This window comes from Blastocystis hominis (genome assembly GCF_000151665.1).
Source record: "Blastocystis hominis, Singapore isolate B (sub-type 7) whole genome shotgun sequence assembly, scaffold_17".
Classification (NCBI taxonomy): Eukaryota; class Bigyra; order Opalinata; family Blastocystidae; genus Blastocystis; species Blastocystis hominis.
In genome coordinates this window covers 215,223-237,833 of record NW_013171824.1, presented here as the reverse complement: position 1 = coordinate 237,833, position 22,611 = coordinate 215,223, and the positions used below count along the sequence as shown (strand labels likewise).

General features: G+C 45.1%; 9 protein-coding genes; 8 read left to right on the top strand and 1 right to left on the bottom strand.

Moving 5' to 3' along the window:
• Positions 1-2,396: 2,396 nt before the first annotated feature.
• On the top strand, positions 2,397-3,977 carry GSBLH_T00002207001 (uncharacterized protein; the record flags this gene model as incomplete). The annotated part of the gene is made up of 1 exon (XM_013040738.1): positions 2,397-3,977. One exon carries the CDS (start codon positions 2,397-2,399, stop codon positions 3,975-3,977), a length of 1,581 nt encoding a protein of 526 aa, XP_012896192.1.
• A 301-nt stretch (positions 3,978-4,278) lies between these two features.
• GSBLH_T00006402001 (uncharacterized protein) lies at positions 4,279-6,184 on the bottom strand (the record flags this gene model as incomplete). The annotated part of the gene is made up of 8 exons (XM_013040737.1): positions 4,279-4,671; positions 4,708-4,920; positions 4,970-5,158; positions 5,184-5,484; positions 5,536-5,574; positions 5,607-5,853; positions 5,887-6,051; positions 6,082-6,184. 8 exons carry the CDS (start codon positions 6,182-6,184, stop codon positions 4,279-4,281), a joined length of 1,650 nt encoding a protein of 549 aa, XP_012896191.1.
• A 131-nt stretch (positions 6,185-6,315) lies between these two features.
• Positions 6,316-7,854, top strand: GSBLH_T00002206001 (uncharacterized protein; the record flags this gene model as incomplete). XM_013040736.1 has 4 exons in its annotated part: positions 6,316-6,446; positions 6,480-6,675; positions 6,707-6,864; positions 6,897-7,854. 4 exons carry the CDS (start codon positions 6,316-6,318, stop codon positions 7,000-7,002), a joined length of 591 nt encoding a protein of 196 aa, XP_012896190.1. The 3' UTR covers positions 7,003-7,854.
• A 141-nt stretch (positions 7,855-7,995) lies between these two features.
• On the top strand, positions 7,996-9,095 carry GSBLH_T00002205001 (Ribosomal protein L1; the record flags this gene model as incomplete). Its single annotated transcript, XM_013040735.1, has 7 exons — positions 7,996-8,030; positions 8,065-8,131; positions 8,166-8,300; positions 8,333-8,527; positions 8,559-8,633; positions 8,663-8,779; positions 8,811-9,095. 7 exons carry the CDS (start codon positions 7,996-7,998, stop codon positions 9,093-9,095), a joined length of 909 nt encoding a protein of 302 aa, XP_012896189.1.
• A 1,663-nt stretch (positions 9,096-10,758) lies between these two features.
• GSBLH_T00002204001 (uncharacterized protein) lies at positions 10,759-11,714 on the top strand (the record flags this gene model as incomplete). Its single annotated transcript, XM_013040734.1, has 6 exons — positions 10,759-10,902; positions 10,936-11,150; positions 11,183-11,251; positions 11,290-11,364; positions 11,398-11,485; positions 11,517-11,714. The coding sequence occupies 6 exons, from the start codon at positions 10,759-10,761 to the stop codon at positions 11,712-11,714; spliced, it is 789 nt and encodes a 262-aa protein (XP_012896188.1).
• A 671-nt stretch (positions 11,715-12,385) lies between these two features.
• Positions 12,386-13,426, top strand: GSBLH_T00002203001 (uncharacterized protein; the record flags this gene model as incomplete). The annotated part of the gene is made up of 5 exons (XM_013040733.1): positions 12,386-12,626; positions 12,661-12,763; positions 12,799-12,871; positions 12,906-13,212; positions 13,242-13,426. 5 exons carry the CDS (start codon positions 12,386-12,388, stop codon positions 13,424-13,426), a joined length of 909 nt encoding a protein of 302 aa, XP_012896187.1.
• A 441-nt stretch (positions 13,427-13,867) lies between these two features.
• Positions 13,868-14,240, top strand: GSBLH_T00006401001 (uncharacterized protein; the record flags this gene model as incomplete). The annotated part of the gene is made up of 3 exons (XM_013040732.1): positions 13,868-13,998; positions 14,027-14,096; positions 14,127-14,240. The coding sequence occupies 3 exons, from the start codon at positions 13,868-13,870 to the stop codon at positions 14,238-14,240; spliced, it is 315 nt and encodes a 104-aa protein (XP_012896186.1).
• A 1,235-nt stretch (positions 14,241-15,475) lies between these two features.
• On the top strand, positions 15,476-16,066 carry GSBLH_T00002202001 (uncharacterized protein; the record flags this gene model as incomplete). Its single annotated transcript, XM_013040731.1, has 1 exon — positions 15,476-16,066. The coding sequence occupies one exon, from the start codon at positions 15,476-15,478 to the stop codon at positions 16,064-16,066; it is 591 nt and encodes a 196-aa protein (XP_012896185.1).
• Positions 16,067-19,508: 3,442 nt separating this feature from the next.
• Positions 19,509-19,613, top strand: GSBLH_T00002201001 (uncharacterized protein; the record flags this gene model as incomplete). The annotated part of the gene is made up of 1 exon (XM_013040730.1): positions 19,509-19,613. The coding sequence occupies one exon, from the start codon at positions 19,509-19,511 to the stop codon at positions 19,611-19,613; it is 105 nt and encodes a 34-aa protein (XP_012896184.1).
• Between the last annotated feature and the right edge of the window lie 2,998 nt (positions 19,614-22,611).

Below are 22,611 nucleotides of genomic sequence, written 5' to 3'. Positions count from 1 at the left end.
CCACTTCGCCCTCCTCGTCCTCTTCTTCCTCGCTTTCATCCGACGACGCCAAATACTGCGAGTAATCGATCTCTCCCTTCTCGTTCTTCTTCGACGACCTTCCTTTCACCAGCTCGTTCTCGCGCCGCTTGTCCTCGCCGTCCCAACTCAGCTTCACGTTGCTGTGGCTGTTCACGTCGTTAAAACTCGTCACCGACGGCGCGTAGTTCTCCGGAACGAACGTCGCTCGCTCCTTCGCCGACGCACTGTCGAACTGCATGTCGTCCGGGATGAACCGCAGGTCCATCACGCTCCCCGTGCGCTGCGCTTCACTCCACTAAACACGCACCCCCACCATGAATTCCGTGCCATCCGTTTGGTCGTAGATCGATTGCGCCGTGAACTTGTTATCGCAGTCAATCACCGCGAAATAGTACCGAAGACGGTCCCGCTCGTATTTTCGAAGACCTGAAATGCATCATGCTTGATTCTCTCCTCCTACGGTCCTCGTTGATTTTTTCCTCGTCGTCCTCGACGTCGGATGCGTCATCCGAGAAGTCTGCCTGCGCATCCACGATGCGTCCTTCCGGACCGTATTTTTCTTCTTCCGCCTGGGTAAAAGAGGGGAGTTTCACCGTACCATGCGCTTTTTGCCGTATTCGGAAGGGTAGATGGTTACCGAGTAGACGGAGCCGCCTTGACAGAAGGAACGAACCACCGAGAGGATGTCGACAGCCTGAGTGTTACATACTTTTTTAAAGATTTGACGGAGATGATGTCCCAATTGAGATTGACGCAGGCAAGGCGGCGAGTGGCGTCTCCATCTTCAATCTACACAAAATCGATTCAAACAAAACCATTCCTACCACTTCTTCAGGCTCTTCGTCTTCGACTGCCTCTGCGTGTTCGCCTGCTTCTTCTACTTCCACTTGCTCCTTCGACTCGTTTAACAACTCCGAGTCCTCCTCATCACTTGAGCTCTCAGGCATTTCGATCTCTCCACGCGCCATTAACTAGGCAATTCACTAAACGATACAAAAATACTCGAAGCATAGCAAGATCGTTGGTCTCTTCATCTTCAAACGTTGTTGCTCCTACAACATAAATTACAAACTGCGTATTATACCATCGGCAGTTTTCTTTTGGAATTTGAAGCGATCATCAATCACCTCCTTTTTCTGTTCAGTTTTAATAGGTTTGAAACGCTATCAAGTTCAAAAGCATGCAAATGGCATACGGGATCATACGCTTTCTGTGAGAAACGCTCATCTTTCTCAATAGCCTTCTTCATGGCACGTTTTCTCGACTCCTTTGCTCCCTTGGTGGGTTTCGGCATGATACACTGAATAAAAGACGATTTCTGGCCTTAGAGCATAGGGAGTTTCGTTTCCAAATAAAGGGTTGCACACCAAAATCGTATAAAAGATTTGTAAATTATTCAGTAAAGTGACAAGGAGGCAAATGGGTGGCTTTATCAAAGTCAAGTACTTGAATGAAGGCAAAGGAACTATTTGGTGAAATATTTAATTATATTTGATTGATTCTATTACGAAGCAATGAGTTTCTTCGTTCCTTTTTCAACGAAGCAGGTTTGACAAGACTTCTTATTCTATCTCATAATATTGAACGAGAATGTTAAGAGAAATCATCGCTGCTCTCTTATTAGCGCTTCCGATGATATGTGCAGAAGACCTAACTGGTAGAGTTGTGTAAAGCGTGTAATCCTAGGATGTATCCAAAATGAAGTCGTGTGCTCTACTGTCGTAGGGCAGATATCCCTCACAGAGTGTACTCGTTATTTCCGCCAGTGTAATTATGGCGAGTGGGACGCCCCTCAGGAAGTGGCTATTGGAACCTACTGCTACCGTGGCGTGCAGGTGAACGCCGCTACGTGCAACCAGCGTGGTGGCAACGACTGCTCCTTCACGGGCATTCGTTGTGTGGATGGCGATGAGAACGTCATCACGACGCAGTGCACCAACTACTACCAAGAGTGCGAGAACGGAAAGACCACGAACATCATCGGCACGCAAGGTACGTTCTCTGTCTCTCTCTGACCCCAAGACGGCTACAGCTGCTACAACAACCAGCTCATTCTGTCTTCGGATTGTCCTTCGAACAGCTGCTCCTTCACCGGAGCCGCCTGCGTCACCAACGAGGGCCAAATCGTCAACGACGCCTACACCGACTACTACGTGACCTGCGAAGGGGGCGTTATTTCCTATCCCTTCCCCGTGGGACCTGGTGTGCAATGCTACAATGGCCGCGGCGTGCCGGACTCCGGTTTGGAGCCCCCCGCGGGAGATGGCACGTGCTCGTTCGATGGAATTCGGTGCATCTCGCCGACGGGCATCTTCACGGAGGACGTGTGCGTGGAACAGTATCGCCGCTGTGTGGACGGGGTTTTGTCGCCGGTGATGAAGGTGGACCAGGGCTTCATCTGCAGCACGGGCGAGATCCGCAGCTGCGTGAACTGCTTGTGTCTGGCGCCGATCCATCGGTGCAGCTTCGTGGGAATCCAGTGCGTGACGGAGTTCGGATTCGTCGCGGCGGAAGGCGAGGCCACGGACTATTATCGGGAGTGTCTGGACGGCTATTCGACGATTCCGCAGCGTCCTCCGCAGAACTACAAATGCAAGGATAAGGGCTTCGTGCTGGCCACGACCTGCGATGTGATTCTCCCCAACACGAAGTGCGATTTCTGCGATCTGCTCTGCGTGAATGCGGATGGAACGCGCAACGATTACTCCTGCACCGACAACTACGCCATGTGCGTCGACAGCACCGTCGCCATCGCTCCTGTCCCGCAGGGCTATCAGTGTCTCAAGGGAAAGCTCGTCTTCTCCGAGTTCTGCGAGCCCATCACCCCCACCACGCCTCCTCCAACCACCCAGCCCCCCACTACGCTGCCCCCTACCGAAGCGCCCACCACCGTACCGCCTACCCGACCCCCCACCACGCTTCCTCCCACCGAAACCCCCACCACCAAGCCTCCCACCAAAGCGCCCACCACTCAGCCTCCTACCGAAGCTCCTACCACCAAGCCTCCCACTGAAACGCCCACTGAAACGCCCACGGAACCGCCCACGAAAACGCCCACTGACGTTCCCACGGAGCCGCCCACGACGCGTCCTCCGCCGACGTGTCCTCCCACGCAGGGTCCCACCACGTCGGTGCCGCCCACGTTGCCGCCCTGCCCCACCACCACCATCCCCACCACGCTTCCGCCCTGTCCTCCCACGGACGACCCGCGCCCTACGCCCTGCCAGGACTGTCCGCCCGGCGCTACCGGCGCTACTGGACCCACTGGACCCACTGGAATGAAGGGACCCACCGGACCCACCGGACCCACCGGACCTTCTGGCGTGCGCGGCGATGTTGGTCCGACCGGACCCACTGGACCGCATGGACCTGAAGGACCCTCCGGTGAGCCGGGTCCGAGCGGAGAGCCTGGACCCTCGGGTGAGCCGGGAATGACTGGAATGACGGGTGTTACTGGACCGGAAGGACAGCAGGGCGTGCAGGGCGCGCGCGGAATGACCGGACCGACTGGACCGCAAGGACCCTCCGGTGAGCCGGGAGCGCAAGGTCCGTCAGGTGAGCCGGGTATTCAGGGAAGCGTGGGACCGACTGGACCGACTGGACCGACTGGACCGACCGGTCCTTCCGGTCCTTCGGGACCGCAGGGACCCTCTGGTGAGCCGGGAGCCACCGGTCCGGAAGGTCCTTCGGGTGAGCCGGGTCCACAGGGTGCGCAGGGACCCTCTGGTGAGCCTGGAGCGACGGGTATCACTGGAATCACCGGTATTACGGGTATTACTGGAGCGACGGGAGCGACGGGACCGGTAGGCTCGCTGGTGTTGGACCAGCGGATTCTGGAAGCCGATGCGTTCTCGATGAACAACAATCTGATGCTGGAGACCATTAACGGAACGGAGTATTTAGTGCTGCCCTCGACGATTAACAGCGACTTGGGTCTGTGCAGGGTGTCTCAGTAGGAATAGAGCGATGCAGTGAGGCGTAGAGTGACGGTGAACTTCCAGCAGAGACAGACGACGAGCACGCCGGCAACCCCCGTAACCCTGACGATCAACTGTGCGAACGGCTGTCCGCTTCAGACGGATGTGAGTTATTTCGGTAGGATGGCGCGAGGCAGTGGTAAGGATGTAGTGCTTCCATCGACCAACTTCTGCATCAATGCAATGATTACGTGGCAGTGTCAGAATCCAACGTCATCGGTAGTTGTACCCATGCGATGGGTGTGTTATGATTAATCTACAAAATTGTGCGTTGTTGCTTTCAACAAACAAGCCAACACGTTACTCTGGAGTACTTCTTTTCCCACACTATCGGAATGAGTTCCTCCATTTTTGCAGTCACTAAATGAGGCGGTAAATAAAACACTTTGTTCGTTAAGTCAATCATACGCTGAATGTTCCTATAGTCACTTTTGTTGATGATCCGAGTCTCCGAAATTCGACGATACACGACGCCCGATGCTCGACTCACCATCATATAATACGGTTTCCGGAACATAGGAGGGAAGATCTCCAGCACGGCACTTCCAGGCAGCATGAACACCACGGACGTGAGGCCTGCTCCGTGCACCGAAAACAAAATATCGATCGAAAACATGGAGATCACTTGCTCCGCAAACGACATTTGCTGACTCACCTGCCTCGTGAACTCCGTCTAGAAATCATTAAAAAACACACGGTTTGGAGATACCCCGTTCTGATTCTTCAGCAACTCGACGATTTCCTCAACGTTTTTGATCCCGCGGTTTGCTGTGTTTCGATCCACGAAACGGAGCGCGAGCTTGGACGGAGACGTGGTGGGAAGATAGGGTTTGTATCGCTTGTAAGCCAGCATTCGGATTTGATTCGCTTCCTTTTTGTCCAGGAAGCATTTGTCCATATCCGTAACAATCGGAATGATCACCTACACTCACAGAAACCCCCTTATCTTCTACGCCTTGCCGAGCGCATACGACGCTTCCTGCGTCTCTGTACTCCTTCTTCTCGAATAGGTGAGGCATCATATCCTTCCCATTCAATTCCTTTCGGAAGGTATCCAAAACGAGATCAAAGTAGTTTCGTCCAAATCGATAATGGAACTTAAAATCGTGTGTGTGGTGATTGATCCAATCAATATCCGGAAACAAAACAAGATTGTTCATCTATGAAGTGATTGGGAGAACAAACAGCGCCCACAGGAGGCAAATTCGAAGCATACATGGCATAACGAACGAGCTGGATGGCTGTTTCGGAGTGGTGGTACATGTTGTTCCAGCCTCGATTGATGATGACGTACAAGTTCTCGAGAATGGTTCGATTGGAAGGAATGTCTCCGTAGTGCACAAACACGCGGAGAGCGTGGCGATAGTTCGACACGTCGTGCGGAATCCGCAGTTTGGGCGTGCTCCTGTTTAGGTAAAGATAGTGTGTGTAATTGTTCGTGTAAATGTGTAATTGATTGGTGTTGTTTTCCAGACAGAAGTTCTCGCTGTACCACCAATTCAGCCGGGTGTGTGCCAACGTGCCTGGCATGGCGTACCGTTTCTTTTTCTCAAAAGTAGCCCATGGCGGCTGATGGCTAGGACTCAACACAACAAGAGCGACACAAACAGCTGAGCAGGAATGATTAACTTTCGATTCAAAACGTCTTTCGCTGAGGAAGTGATTGTGCCCTTCACGGTGTCACACGTCGTATTGCCCCATTCGTATCGAATTGAATTGACTGGAGGTGGTGGAAATAGTTCAGGGCGAATCACACTCCCATTACGGATGATTTCCTCAATGGAAACAAACGGATAGAACTTTTCTTCTTTCTTCTCTGCTGTAGTTTCACCACGAGTGTTCGTACTCCCTGTATCTACACATAATTCCATCGTAAAAAGACCAATACTGCTCGAATTGTTATCTGGTGTTTGCTGATAATCCGCTTGCCCATATTTTGAACTGGACTTCGCAAAACTAAATTTACTACTGTCGAGCATTCCAGAATTAATAAGATTCTTGTAAGTCTCTTGGTATTTGGGAACAACGTGGGAAATGACGTATCGCTTTTGATCTATCTAACACGGAATTCAGAAAGCAATACTTTGACTAATGATTGCGGTTTTTGGAATGATCTTGATTTTTATAAACAGCAACACAAACCATATTCCAACTAGAATGCAACACGCAAAGACTCTAGTTCTCATAACGAATAATAATACCCCAAACCCGAAAATAGATTGTTCTCGAACTATGGGAATTCCAGAAATCGGCTGTCAAACCATGATCGGGTTTTCGTGGTTGATTCTTATGGTCTTGTAAAAAGAGGTTTAAAACAATGGCTGACAAAGTTGAGTACGCTCCTGATTGCGAAACTGTCGAGAGTTCAAAGCTGAAGCTTCCTGATAAGGTTGTAACTGCTGTGGAGATTAAGTCTGGCGAAGAGGACGAGGATGTGGTGTTCCATGAGTACTAAATGAGTTTTTGTTGTTAGCGATATAGGCGCGCTCGTCTGTTTTTGTTCTATGAGGAAGATGTGTATGGAACTGAAGTCCGCAAGAACATCTGGAAGGAAAGAGGAACGGGAGAGGTCCGTATTTTAAAGCACAAGAAGGACAAGAAGGAGCGTATTGTCATGCGTCAAGAGAAGACTTTAAAGTTAATCTTAAACCACACTGTGAATCCCATGACTGTTCTTGTAGCCCGTGCACTCTTTCGATAAGTCGTAGAGAGAGAACTCTGGAAGCGACCGTGCCTGGAACTTCTTCTGCGAGGACTTCGCCGAGGGAGAAATCAAGAGTGGATATTACGCCATCCGTTTTAAAGATCACGATACTGCCATGTCCTTCAAGAAGGCCTTCGACGAGGCTCGCAAGGTGAACGCTGAGTGGGTGGCGTGAGTATTGAGATGATATGTAGAGTGTTTAATGTGGATGTGGATATGGAGACGGGTAAGCTGAAGTCTACGGACGCGACTTCGGAGAAGGTGACTGAGCCCGCTGCTGAGACTAAGAAGGAGGAATAAAAATAATGGCCCTGTTTGTTGTGAAATACCCACATTTTAGCACCAGTTGTCCCAATTAGTTAGGGTCACTATCATGTCTCCAAAGATTGTAGACTATCCAGGAGGAAAAAGTAGGTAGAGCATAAAGTTCTTCATGAAGACCCATGTCTGAATGATTACGCATGTCATTTTTGAGAATAGACAGATTTTTTAATCTTATATAGATGGTGCGCAAGGATGACGAATTTGATGACTTCGATGAGGAGGAGGTAGAGGAGGAAGAGGTGGAAGAAGAGGAGGTGGAAGAAGAGGAAGAGGAAGAGGAAGAGGAGGAGGAGCCTGAGGACGATCTTGAAGAAGTTGACATCGAGGAGATGGGAGTCCGTAACGAGTCCGAGGAAGAGGAGGAGGAGCGTGAGGATGTGTGGAAGAACGGACCTCATCCCGTGGACCAGGAAGTGAATCCTGAGAAGTGCTACATTCATTCATATACAAAGGAAGGAGTGGGCCGCTTCATGAAGAAGACCAAGCTGAAGATCACTTGGGAGCTTGTCATTGAGGGTGAGGAGCACACGATCGCCGTGTACCACAGCCAGCTCTCTGGAAAGAAGGTGGTTCTTCTTGATGGAGATACCGAGTACGAAGAGAACGAGTTCTTCGATGCTGGTTTGGATTTCACGTTCCCGTTCCGCATTGAGGGTCGTGAAGTGGCTGTGCTGATTTCGGATGCAACATTGGAGGGACGAATTGGTTGGGATTACGATATCCTGATTGACGGAGTCTCCCTCACCGAGTTGAACGAGAAGCGATCGATGGGTGCTAGCGGAAGTTACGAGGAGGATGAGGAGTTGTTCAACTAAAAGCTGTTGCTGTGATGTGTTTGTTTGAGATGCATCGAAAAGGAGAAAAGCTGAGTGAGTGAATGAGTGAGTGAACTGTTGTACAGTACAGTGAGGAAGACAGAAGCGCTTTTTGTGAAGGGCAGAATGGAATAAGAACCACATTTTTGTTGCGATGTTGCGAGCCACAAGGCCATGCCTGTTTCTTTTGTATTTTGCTGCTCGCGTCAACGTTGATACGTAGAGCAAGCCAATTCCGTTGTTTTGGAACTTCAATGGCAGCTGGCGCGAGAAAGAATCCTGGTCGTATTGTACCCTATCTGTCATTCGCTACTGATGCCATAGTACTATTCTCCGTTGCAAGCTGTTACGTGTGTGAGAAACAGCGCAAAGGCAAAGTTTGACGAGACTCTTGAAGTGGTGGCGAGTCTCAATGTTGATCCCACAAAGACAAACCAAATTGTAAGAGGAACCGTGATGGTAGTGTGAATTTTGGTTTTCTGAGCGAGTAGCTGCCTCACGGCAACGGCAAGCATCCTCGAATTGCTGTGTTTGCGGATGGCAAATACGCGGAGGATGCAAAGCAAGCCGGTGCGGACATCGTGGGTCTGGACGATTTAATCAGCGATATCAAGCAGGGTAAAATCGACTTCGACGTGGCCATCACCGCGCCTCGTTACATGCCGAAACTCGCCCCGGTCGCTCGCGTCCGTTCATTCCGCTTCCCCTCACCTCCAGATTCTCGGACCGAAAAAGCTCATGCCTTCTAGCAAGAACGGCACCGCCTCCTCCGACATCCCAACCGCCATCCGTGTATGCATGTCGTCGCGCGTTGTCTGTAGGACGCTCTGCGCGGGAAGCGCGAAATCAAGCCGGACAAGTCCGCAGCGATCCGCATGGGATTGGGCAAGCTCTCCTTCACCGACGAGCAGCTGCTGGACAATCTTCGCGAGTTCGTCGTTTGCAGTTTGACCACTTTTTGACCCGAAGATTCAGTTAAGCGCGATCAAGCCGCCAACCGCGAAGAACTTCATCCAGGCGGTTTGTCTGAGCTCCACGATGGGACCGGCGTTCTTCTTAGATCTTCGATTTGTAACGCCCGGGCGTTACTTTTTTAATGAGGAGCTGGCGGAGCAGGGAGTGGAGATCCCGATGAAGGAGGTGCGAATGTCGAGTCGAAAGAGGAAGGCGGAGAGAGAGAAGGCGAATGCAAGTGCGAGTGCGAATGCAAGTGCGAAGGAAATGGAAAGCGAAAAAGAGAAGGAGATGAAGTAATGGGTTTAGTGTTTTTTTGTTTGTTGGAATTGAAGATGGGGCTGTTTACGAATCAGGTACTCTTCAATACTTCGTGTGATAAAAGTGAGCAACGCAGTGCTGGCGCTTAGTTTGTAGAAGCAATGATCTTTTTGAACACGGATATGGGCACCAGCCTTTTCGAGTATGCTTTTTCCATTTTCGGTCAGCATATAGATATTTGTGGAGTACCACTTCCATTCACATAACAGCGGATGGTGCAGCCAATCGCCTCTATTCAATGTTTCCCGATAAACGAGAACGATACATCCCCGATTATATTATGGTGGGGTTTGAAGGTGAGAGCCTAATCGACAGGGAGACTTTGATTCAGCGAATGAAACTGTGCTTTCTTACTATGAAAGTCATGGAACCACAATTTTGAAAGACCCAAACCAGGATAATACAGACCTCGACAAATGTCTTTTGCATCTATCTGAAATATCCCGTGATGTAGTGCATGTTATTCTCCATGAGAGTTAGTTGCACGTTATTATCTACGGAGATCTGGGAGGTCGTTTTGATCATTCTTTTGGGATTGTAAACTCCATGATGATAGCGAAGGATTACTTTACGGATCTTGTACTCGTAGGTCCGAAGAGTACTCTGCGGATTCTGCCCGAGGGCTCGAATACAATTGAACGCTGTGCCGGAAAGAAACATAAGGATGGTTTCATTTGCGGCATCATTCCATTGGGTGGTTGGTTGTGTAATAATGTGAGCACTACTGGGTTGAAATGGAATCTGGATAATTCGACTATGCAGTTTGGAGGTATGATTAGTTCTTCAAACTGCATGATGAACGATTGTGTAACGATCGTAGCGCCATGTCCCCTCATTTGGACTCTTGAGGTCTTTTGGGAATTGGATTAAATGAACTGCTTGTTTGTTTGACATACTTTGTTCTGTTTCCCTCATGTCAGACTACGCACGGAATCGGATGAATCTACAAGCGAAGGTGGACCTTGTAACCGATATTCTATAAAGTATATCGAAGGGCATTCGACAGATCAAGTCCGGAATGATTCAGGAAGCAAAAGCTACACTTTACAGTGCAGCCAATGATGGTGTGACATATATGGAAAGAAACAAAAGTGGGTGTTAATTCCAGTTAGTCTATGTAGGTCTTCTTAGTGCAAAGGAATTGAGTGATATGAAAGCTTATTGTAGTTATATTATGAGCTTGATGAAACAGTTGGAACCGACTAGTAGATCTACTGTCCTATCTTCGTAGTTTAATTCATGGAACTGAATGATAGGAGTGTACCCGCTGTAAGAGAGCGGATATCTGCCTCGCAGCGTGGTTCTTCCCAAATCTCACGAAGTTTGCCTACTCAATCGGCACAATCCTGTTCTCTATCGCAATCGACAAGAGCTTCCGTAGTTTCTCGTCCTGTTCGACCTTCTTCCTCTACCTCATCCCTTTCCTCATCCGTTTCTCTTTCAAATTCGACCCGTCAGCCTATCTCACGTTCCCAAAGCACGTCCCTATCCAACAGTTTGTGTCGACCCTCGAAACCTCTTCCCGCCGTTCCTCGTCCACCCACTTCCACAAAACCTCCTCTTTCTACCAACGTTTCTCTTTCGATGTCTTCCACCCCTTCCAAACCCAATCTCTTATCCTTATCGTTAAAGCAAGTAAATTATGAGTACCCATTTCGAAACCGTATCACCTAGTCCCGAAGACCCATACGAGAAAACGGTGGTGGAAAGCATTCTCGATAAATCACCCAGTGTGAAATGGAACGATCTAGCAGGACTTTCCTATGCCAAAAAAGTGCTTTACGAAGTTCCCGCCCTTTTTCGTGTTTTTGATTTTTAGTCCGTAATTCTTCCCAATCAACGACCCGACCTTTTTACGGGGTTGCGAGCCCCTCCCAAGGGGATTTTGCTTTTTGGACCTCCAGGAACGGGGAAAACGATGATCGGGAAAGCTGTGGCGACCGAGTCAAAGGCTCTGTTTTTCAGCGTGTCTTCGTCTACACTGACGAGTAAATGGGTAGGAGAGAGCGAGAAGATCGTCCGCGCTTTGTTTGCGTATGAAAGGAATCGAAGTGTTCATGACACAGAGTGGCTTCTAAAAACCAGCCGGCGATCATTTTTATCGACGAAATCGACTCGATTTTGACAGCACGAAGGTAACACCTAGCAACCGAAGCAGGATTTGATGATGTAGTGAGAACGAGAACGAGGGAAGCCGCCGATTAAAAACAGAGTTTATGATTCAGTTGGATGGGGCAACAACGAACGGGTAGAGCAAGGAGAGCGCGATGATGAGGGATAGAGAGGAGCGAGTTTTGATCATCGGAGCGACAAATCGTCCGTTTGAACTGGACGATGCGGTGATTCGCCGACTCTCCCGTCGTATTTATGTATTGTTTTGCATTACGAAACTCACGCAAGATCCCTTTACCTGACAAACAAACTCGATTTGAATTGCTTACGATTCTTTTAAAAGGCCAAAACGTAAATCTTTCCGAAGAGGACGTTTCCCGCATCTTAGAACTCACAGCACATTACAGCGGATCCGATTTGAAAGTGCTGTGCAAAGAAGCAGCCATGGGTCCTGTAGATGGCTCTGCGCCCCGATCTGATGGATAGATTCGTGAAGTGAAGGATTTGCTGCACGTGAAGGCGAATCGAATTCGACCGATTGCGTTGAAGGATTTCGAAGAGGCGTTGCAGACGGTAGGCGTAGTGGAGGAAGTGTGAGCGGAAGTGTGCTCCTTCGGTGAATCCTGCGTCATTGCAGCAGTTTATCGACTGGAATAAGTGGGACTTGGGATTGAGGGATCATTTGGTAGAGAGTTTGGTTCAAAGGGTCAGAAGGACGAGGACAGCAGTTTCCGTCCTAGAGCCATTCGAAATCGTTGCTCGTTTTGTGTTTGTTTGAAAGTGTTTTAGATTATTGTTTAGTATATGGGTTGTAATCATTCAAAAGTGAGCAACGAAATTGTTTCGGGCTCCTATGATAAAGAATCGAGTAACGGATGCATGTTTCGTGAATTCAAGGTGAACCTAATTACCCCATTTTTTTACAACCACAAACACATGAGAAGGAAAATACCGAAATTATCAAGGCTCCTCGTGCATCGAGTAGCGTTAGTGACATTATGTGTGGTGTTTCTAACGCTGTGTACCGTAAAGAGTATAAAAAGGGTTGTGTGAATTGATTGAGATAGGTATATTCAAAGTATATACGCCTTCACTTCGGAAGAACTCGGTTCTGGCGTATCCGGGACTGTACGCGTGGCAATTGATAGGTACATTGCATGAATATTGTTGAAACGACTAGAGCAACAGGCGAGCGCTATGCATTAAAAACGATCAACCTCGTGGGTTTATCACCAGCTATGCATGAACGTGTCGTGAATGAGTCTCTAATTTTAGCACGAATGCATCATCAAAACATCGTCAAACTCTACGAGATCTACGAGTCAGATTCCGCCGTGTACTTGATTATGGAACTGCTCTCTGGCGGGGAGCTATTCAGCCGTCTCATGCTCCAACCGGGTAAATATTGGATCTAAAGGCGATTACCACACAGAGCACAAATTTTCGGAAGAGTACGCATGTTCGATCGTGAATGATATGCTCAACGCGATCTGCTACCTCCACAACGTCAAGAACATTGCCCACCGCGATCTCAAGTACTTTTCTTCGTTCCCTCCCCTGAATCATGCAGACTCAGCAATGTCATGTTTTCGGACAAATCTCCGAACGCTGAACTGAAACTCATCGACTTTGGGCTCTCCAAAGTATTTTTTTGTGCATTTCCCTCCTTCCCTCCAGATCCTCACAGCCAACCAATATGCCCACAGCGTGGTCGGTACTCGCAACTACATCGCTCCCGAGGTGTACATGCGCGACTACCAAGGCTCCGGCTACACCAAGGCCTGCGACATGTGGTCTCTCGGCATCATTTGTTATTTCCTGCTCACCGGCCGAAATCCTCTTCCCTCCCAGCCCTGCACCGGTCCTCTCCAGCAGCTCTCCGGCAAGATCCCTTATCCCCGGAAATACTGGAATTCCATTTCTCCGGAGGCCAAACAATTCGTCGAGGGCCTTCTTCAGTTCGACCCCGCAAAGCGGCTCACTGGTCGGGTTCCCGCGGTTTTTTTCATGTAGCATCGCAGGCGCAGGCGCATCCCTGGCTCCGGCGGCAGTATCCCGCGGTTCCGAAGCAGTTCCCCGCGAGTCTCGTGCAGAACCTGCAGGCGTTTCAGGGGTTCAACCGGCTGAAAAAGGCGGCGATGACCGCGGTGGCGTACCATCTGAACAGCGTGGGCGATCCCCGCGGGGATGACGGGTAGAAGGAGCTGCGGCAGCTGGAGGCGGCGTTCGAATTCTTCGACAAGGACAACACGGGAACCATCAGCATGGAGGAGTTCCGACAGGCGATTTCGCGGTTATCGCAGTTTTCGGGCGGGGCCAATGGGGCCAATGGGGCCAATAGGCCGAAGGGGTCAATTGGGTCAATTGGGTCAATTGGGTCAATTGGGTCAATTGGGTCAGATGGGCCCAATGGGTCAGATGGGCCCAATGGAGGTGTAAATGGGGCCAATGGAGGTGTAAATGGGGCCAATGGGTCCAATGGGCCAAATGGGTCCGATGGTCCCAGAGGCCTGTTCAATAGGGTCACGAAGTTCGCGAGGTCCAATCGGTCCATCGGGACATATGGGGCCAATGGGACGTCTTTTGCCGCGGGGAACCCTGCGTACGAAGCGATCTCGACGCTGAATTCGAACGAGAAAATGCTGATCGCCTTGTTCGAAGGAATCGATTTCAACCACACGGGAACCATCGATTATTCCGAGTTTTTGGCGGCGTGTTTGGCGCGAAAAGAAGGCATGAAACGCGAATACGCAGAGCTGATTTTTGACCTGTGAAGATGATTGGTCGGTTTCATGTAGGGTGGATCGCGAACACCGCGGGAAAATCTCCGTGGAGGACCTGCACGTGTTTTTCGGTGAGAGCATTCCCGTGGGAATTGGCCGGGTTTTGGCATCGTAGATCGAGGAAATCGAAGCGATTATTCAGCGAACTTTCGGAGAGAAACGCGATGAATTGACGCAGCCCGATCTGGAACGAATCATGAACACGAAGGTGAGAATAACCGCGGGGTAGCATGTAGATGATTACGAATGAAACCACGGCGGAAGCAGTGGATCAGCATAATGTATTGGCAGAAGTTCCGCTGACCACCAATTCGATGCTCCATTCGATTTTCAATGATTTCAAGGAGGCGAAGACGCCCGAACCGTCCAAGAATTCGAAGAGTTCTAGTGCCGAAAAAATAGAAACCGTAGAAACAGAGGAAACTGTGGAAACCGAGGAAACCGAGGAAACCGAGAAGAATACAACTGATAATCCGAAGAATTCGAAGAACTCGACGCCATCACCAGAGTCCAATCCGATCCGAACTTCGCCGAATTCGAAATCCGAAACGCCGAATTCGAAAGAACTCACTCCGATGAACTCGAAGAGTTTGGATACTTCGCGGAGTTTGAAGTCGGAAACACCGGATATGACGAGTTCGATTAAAGCTCCCGAGCCTTATAGCTATGAAAATACGCCGACGGACGAGCTGGCGATGCGAAGGTTTTCTAGTTTACACTTTACTTAAATGTACTCTGGATTGTTTGTTGTGGAAAGTAAACGACTTGAAACAGAAATGAGTAGAATTGAAATGGGGTGTGAGTGAATGATGATCAGAATGTGATGTTTAAATAGGTTAGCGAAGAGCAATAAAATGAGAACGGCCATATCTGATGGAAAGCGCCCTAACCCGTCCGATCTAGGAAGCTAAGTCATCACGAGTCGAGTTAGTACCAGTGTGGGTGACTCGCTGAGAAGTCTCGATGCTGTTCTTTTACACTATTCTATTCTATTTTTTACTTTTCCTTTTTATTCCTCTCCTTTCCTCTTTTCTCCACTCCATTCCACTCATCTCCACTTCAGGAGGGCGCATGCGACCTCTTCGGCGAATGGAAGAACATGAACAACCCTGCTTCTGTCCCGCAAACGCTTGTTCCCATCACGCCCCATCTGGCCACCTCCATTTCCACCTTCACCTGCAGCGAGGGACACGTGATCGAGCGTGCCTGCACGGCGGGTGTGGGGTCGGCTGTGGATTGGTCGGGTCGGTCTGCGGTTTGGGCTTGGGGTGCGTGACGGACGGGGCGTTCCCCGCGGTTCTGTATGCGGTGTGTGTGGAATCAGGCGGAGGGCATTGAGTGGGACTGTGCGATGGCGATTACCGGATCCTTCCATGATCTCTGCACCGCCACGTGCGAGCTTCGCACTCCCGCCACTTCCTCCTTCCTCCTTCCGCCGAACCGTCTGGTTCCCCGCGGGACGCGATGTGTGGGACGTGTTGGAGGGTGGGATCCCCGCGACTTCCTACACGCTGGAGTGCGTCCCGAGCGAAGTGGGCAGTGCCGAGTGGATGGGCAGGCAATTCGGAGTGTCCACGATGGCCACGTCGGAATTCGTTGGGTGTTGGTGGTGGACGGCGAGCCAACCTCCTCGCTCACCGGTTCGCTCTGGGTGTGGGTGTGGGTGTGAGTGAGCAGGAATCTGGTGGGCGATGGGGTGGGGTCCGTGGCTCCCTACGAAGGTGTGCAGAGTCGACCGGGCTCTCTGGATCTCTTCCTGTCCAACTGGGCGCAGAACGCCACCGTGGTCTCCGTCACACAGCCCCTCCGCCTCCGCCTCCGCCTCCGCCTCCGCTTCCTCTTCCTCTTCGCCTACGACGTGACCGGCGCGCTCATCCGCGCCCACCTCGTCGATCACGCCTGGTGCGCCGTGGGTCGCGATGTTTCCACGTTTCCACGATCCAGACCGATTTGGCAGTTGCTGAGAGAAAGAAAGAGAGAAATGGTTGCGATGTTTGGTTTGGAAGATGGATGGATGGATGGATGGATGGAATTGTAGAGATGTGGAATGGTTGAAGCGTTGTAGGATTTGAATGAGAATCGAAAATGTGTTTAGGAAGGAAAGAAGGAAAATGTAGATTTAGAGTGTGTAGGGTGTTGGAATGATTTAGAAACATGAACAGAATAATCCAGAACGAGGAACCAAACGACTCTAGTTGATAATAACAATAGAGTGCTGTGAGTTGATGGTTGATTTGTTAGCATTGTGCTAATAAATCTACTGCATCTACCGAGAACATATTGTTTTAGAACACAGCAACAATCCATAATTGTAATATCTCAATGACTTTCTACTGTTACCACTCATTACATAAGCGAAATAATGGATTGAAAAGAGGATTGGAATTCCATCGTATTTGAATGACATGTTCGAGTGTGGTTGAGCATTGTTGGGGAGATCAAATAAAGTAGGGCTTAGCAAAACGAAAGGCTCATCTAGCCAAACCTCTACTTCCAACACCAAGATGCAACCCACACAACAGAGTAGCCAAGTGTGAAAAGTGATTTCTTGCTTTTCGATTGATTCCACACACCGTCATTTCTATTCTCTAGATATTGAATGAATAGCTATCAATCCAAATGAAAACAATGAATAACTAACTGATTGGGTTGTTTGTGGAAGATGATGCACATCATAATTATCAATGTGTGCATGTTACACAACGACAGACTGAGCTGTAGAATGAGTTTACTGATAGTAGGAAGAAATGTGATTATTACTGTTTCAAAGATAATAGGAATTCGATTATAAGCACGAATCAAACGTATTGACTCTGTAGAGACATAATTTAGAAGTGATACACACTGAGGGAAAGCAGGTGACAAATTATGTCAAATCTATGCACAATCAATACGAATACCTATAATTATAAACTATGAACATTATACAAATCAAAATATATGTAGAAATAAAACTGGAAGACAATTGGTCATAGAAACAATGAAAATAATATATATTACGTATAGAAAACCAATTCATTTGATACTAGCATGGATAGCACACATAATCTTGGTCAACACCAGAAAAAGGCTGTTTTCTACAGTTTATATGAACAATTTTCTAGTCTAGAAATATAAGATGAGTGTAGATGTGGAATTTATGGAAAATACACGAAGTCCATTTGGAACCAACAAAACCTACAATTTGGACATTTTCCTGACATTATAGGCAATTCCTTCGAAGCAAATCGAAAGTGACTTAACCAGTTGGATCGACAGCCAAAGTAAAACTATTCTTGAGCCCTATTATTTCGGTGGATTATATTGAGATAGCGAAATACACTACTGAAACTGTTTTCTACTGTACTCCTTTAGAACTAGCTACAAAGCTCTGATAGCACCAATAATAGTGTTGTAAGCACAGAATAGCTTAGGAAATCTTGTTTCAAAGACACTCTATTCTCATGTGTTCAGGAAAACAAAAACACATTCCAAATAGCGTTCTTCACTTCTCATATAATGGTGTAGGCTATTAAAGAGTGTGAATACCCAACCAAAAATAACAAAGCTTCCCAAAATAAACAATGGAATGTGTTTTGGAATTGCAATGATTCGACATATTTCCTATCGAATGCTCCACCACTCAATTGATAATGGTTCATTTTTGAATATTCACTTTGAAAATAGCAAGACATATTTGATAGAAGAAATATGAAAAATCGAGAAGCAAATAGAACTACTTTTGTTGGAATTTAAGAAGCAGGCATTTCTGGCTCAACTTACACCATGTATACATACTCCTAAATTTCCAATAGAAAAATAGAATTGTGTTTCGGTGATATTTAAACTGGATATTAAACTGAGTGTGCTTTTGGATTTTCTCATAATTTTTTTTATTTTGGTCAAATAAAATGGTTGGGGAATGTATTGTGTTATCTTCCATGCTAATGAATAGTCTATTTGACTGAAGTTCGTTTCACCGAGTATCTTCTGGACGGATACGGTACGCTCGGCCACCCTGAAACCCTGGTCAAGGGTGGAATCAAATACACTGTTCAGCGATTCCAGGGAAAGCACAAGAACGAATTTCTATTGCGCTCCGAAACTGGTGATGTGTATCTGTTTGAAAATAACGTACTGAAACAAGAATGGAAGGAGGACGAGAATGGGAAGAAATCGGAGGAGTTTATTCGATACAAGAATGGTCGAGCCGATTTCAGTCAGCGATTCGAGTATATTTTGGAACATATGAACAACAAACGTTTTGTTTACCACAAGAAAGGACTTCGAATGGAAATCTGGTCAGTCCAAACGGGACATTTGCTGTATCACGGAGGGTACAACGAAAGACGAATGAAAGAAGGCTGGGGCATCGAATACGATGAAGAAAGCGGAAATGTGGCTGTGGAAGGGATGTGGAGCAAAGGAGTATTGAAAGAAGTGATTCGATGTTTCAATGGAGATACGATGACCGAATTGAAGCGAAACGGAGCAGATAGCTTGGATCCAACGAAACGAATTCCGATCTATGTGGGTGGATTTCGCTATGATGAAGACAATGAACGATTTATTCGTGAAGGGAAAGGATGTCTGATTGATGAAAAGACTGGAATGGCAACTCGAGAATGTGAATGGAAAGATGGAGCAGAAGTGAGTGGAGTGGATCTGACTGATGGATGGTACGATCCAAAATTGAGGTAGGGTTTATCAACAGCCATGATTCCTAGACCTGATTCTGTGCCTGCTCCTGCTCCTGCTCCAAAACGCGAAGAACCTGGTCCTCTTCGATTCAGCGTCACTGGATCTACAAAATGGACCGATGTGAGTTTGCAAGTGACCGATTTAACGATTTCATCGAATTGCTGTAACGATTTGAATGCATTGGATCTGAATCGATTCGAGTGGCTACGATCTATCGAAATCGGCAATGAATGTTTTGGATCAGTGCAAACATTCCAAATCGATGGATTGAATCGATTGAAAACTATCAAAATCGGAAACAATGCATTTAATCTATTGGCCACTTCTTTCTTAAGTAATCCTCATTCTACATCAGAATGGATGGAGAATAGTGATAAATCGAAATCATTCCACATATTGAATTGTGAATCATTGGAATCCATTCAAATTGGTCAGTTTAGTTTTGGTGATTATGCTGGCGACTTTGAATTGAAGAATCTACCACAATTACAATCCATTCAAATTGGTACAATTGATACAATTAAAAGTTGGTCAACTAATTTTTATGGCAGTTCGTTTGTGATTCGAGGTATTGATATGATATTGAATATTTGAATGATGCATAGATCTTCCAAATCTACAATCCATTACATTAGGTGATTGTGCATTCTGTGAATCCTTATCAACAATAATTGAAAGTATTGAATGAATTCGAATGAAATGATTGATGTAGATCTTCCATCATTACAATCCATTCAACTCGGTGATTGTGCACTTGCTGGAAGATGGGATGATTCAAGTTCATTGATAATGCGAAGTAATAATGAATTGATTGGTTATGATTTGTTTTGTAGATCTTCCAAATCTAACATCAATAACTTCTGTAGATTGTAGTTTCTGTAATCCTCGTGTAGTGACATTGGCAAGTATTTCTGAATATTGAATATTGATAGTATTTAGATATTCCAAATCTTCAAAATGTCAAGCTACCTTGGTCATTCCAGGTAGTTCGATCGAAATCAATTTCGAGTATAGTTTGATTGATTTGATTTGATTCATAGATGTTTCTTCCATTCTCGCTGATCTTGTCCACTAAATCAAGCATTAAATCTATAATTTTGATTTGATTTGATTTGTTCAGTGATTCGTCATTGTTTAGGAACATTTCCATTGATTGATTGATTGATTGATTGTTTGTTTCAAACCGATTCTTGATCACAATTCATGATTCTATAATTATCAAAATATCAATCCTGTCTGATTATTATGATGTTCTTCTTTACCATTTTAACAATGATACTGAATTATAATTGTTGTTTCAATCAATCAATCAATCAATCATTGTTTTCGATCATTATCATTATTATTACCAATAAGCCAATGATCACATATTGAACATTCACAAATGATGAATCCAATCTACCAATAATAATAATAATAATAATAATAATAATATACAAATGATGATTTGAATAGGTTTGAACTAGGATTTGTTCAATATTGATAGGAAACTGCTTGCTTCGAATAATCATCATAATCATCATGAATAATAAGATTGGATTTGATAGTGACACAATGGAATGGTTGGAATCGATTGATATTGGATGATTATTCACATTTGTGAATCCATTGTTAAATCGGTAGATAATACAATACAATACAATAGAATGATTGATATTGAATTAGGATATTGATTTTGACTTATTGAATAGGAATCGATCACTGTATACATAGAATAGAATAGAATAGAATAGAATAGAATAGAATAGAATAGAATAGAATAGAATAGTATAGAATAGAATCCGATTGAATAGCATTGGATATCATATTGGATTCACCATTCAATCAATCCAACTATCATTTGTTTGTTTGTTTGTTTATCAATGAGTCACAAAACATGGATTTATCAATTTGATAATAATGGAATCAAATCGGATGTGTTTGATACTTGATAGTTGTAGTTCGTAGTAATATCAATCGTGGTTTCACAATTCGATATTTGGATGGAATGTCGTATTCTTCAATATCACACAAACCACTCACTCACTCATTCAATCAATCAATCAATGGATGAAAGATAGCTGATTCAAAATGCAAATGAATGTTGAATATCGTAAAGAATCAATTCATCATTCACACTCAATAATACTGATAAGAATAGAAAGGCTGTTCAATCCATTGATTGATCGAATGATTGAATGAATGAATGAATGGTGTGTATTTGGCTAGTTTTCGATCTCCATTCATCATCATCATTATTATCATTATGATTGTATGATCATCCACATTATTCATCGGTCTATTTCAGCATATTGAATACCATTTGATCACTTTGGTATTGTTGATCATGAATAGAATGATTGGATAGGATCGATCAATCAGAATCAGAATCAGATTGATGATGAGTATTCAACCATCAATCCTCGTCATTATTATTAGTATTATTAGTATTAGTATTAGTATTTGTATTTGTTCGATTATCAATGATATAGAATCGATCGAATGATTCATTGATAGCGATCCAATCGACTGATAGAATTATACAATTGATTCGATCGAATCCAAATGGAACAATCACTCAAACACATTGTAGTCTCAATGGTTGTTTTGCAATTGAATCGATCGAGATTCATGAAATCATTATGTTCGATCATTGTATTAGCTGGAATCTATCATTGTACTGTATTGCATAACAATACTCTTATTTCTTTCTTTCTTTCTTTTTGATCATTATTATCATTCTTATTATTGATATCATTCAAATCATTAGATCCCATTCGAACAAGTCAATATGGAATCAGCATTTGATAATCACAATACAATAATGAGGCATATTGTGAGAACCATTTGTGTTGTGGTTTGAATATGAGTATTTCGATAATGGCCTTTCTTGGAATCCATTGTTTGATTGTATATTCAATATGCTGTTTGTGATTTAACACCGATGAATCCACAAATCACATATTTCGAATGAATCTTGATCGAACGACTTCAATCGAATCGTTTTGACAAGATTCATTGCACTTAATCCAATTGAATCAATAGGAATTGACACAATCCATATTTGTTTGTTGAGATAGTATTCATTTGGATAATACTCAATGATTCATTATTCTTTTGTTTTCTTTGTTTTGTTTTGATGTTGCTTATCTATTATTGATTATTCCATTTTTCATTTGTTGTTGTTGTTGTTGTTGTTGTTGTTGTTGTTCAACTTTTGGAATTGATTGTAGTTCATTTTATTATTTCATTTTCTATTTTGATTTCTAGTTTATTCTTGTTTGTTTTGCTATTCTTTAGTTTTCTTTGTTTCTTATTTTCTTATATTTGGGCATTTTATTACTCTTCCTTTTTCTTTTGTTTTCTTTTCTTCTTTTTTCTTTTGTTTTGTATTTATGATTCTAATTTGTTTTTAGTTTTTCTTTTTTGTATTTTCTTTTTCTTTATTATTCCTTTTTTATATTCTGACATTCATCTTATTATTCACTATCCACCAGACAAATTGGATTGTATCGATTCTTATTGATTCAATTCTCATAAGGAAATATGTGATTATTTGTTTGGATTGTTCCATGTTTTGTTTTGCTTATTTCTGTTTGTTTTATGTTCATCATCATCATTATTATTATCATTATCATTATATATCCATTTTAACCAATCATCGAATCAATCATGTGCCATCAGTTTGAAACAACAATACAAATTCCACAGATCATTGTAAAATGAACCAGATAGAATTGTTCCAATCATAATCAATCGAAATATGTTCCTATTAAACGAATCAAATCAAATCAAATCAAATCAAATCAAATGATCAAACGGAATCGAATGAAACACAATGAATCAAATCAAATCAAATCAAATCACCTAACAAGATAAGATAAGATAATCTTAAACTTACCAAATGGAATTGAAATCTATGAAAATCATATGAAATCAAT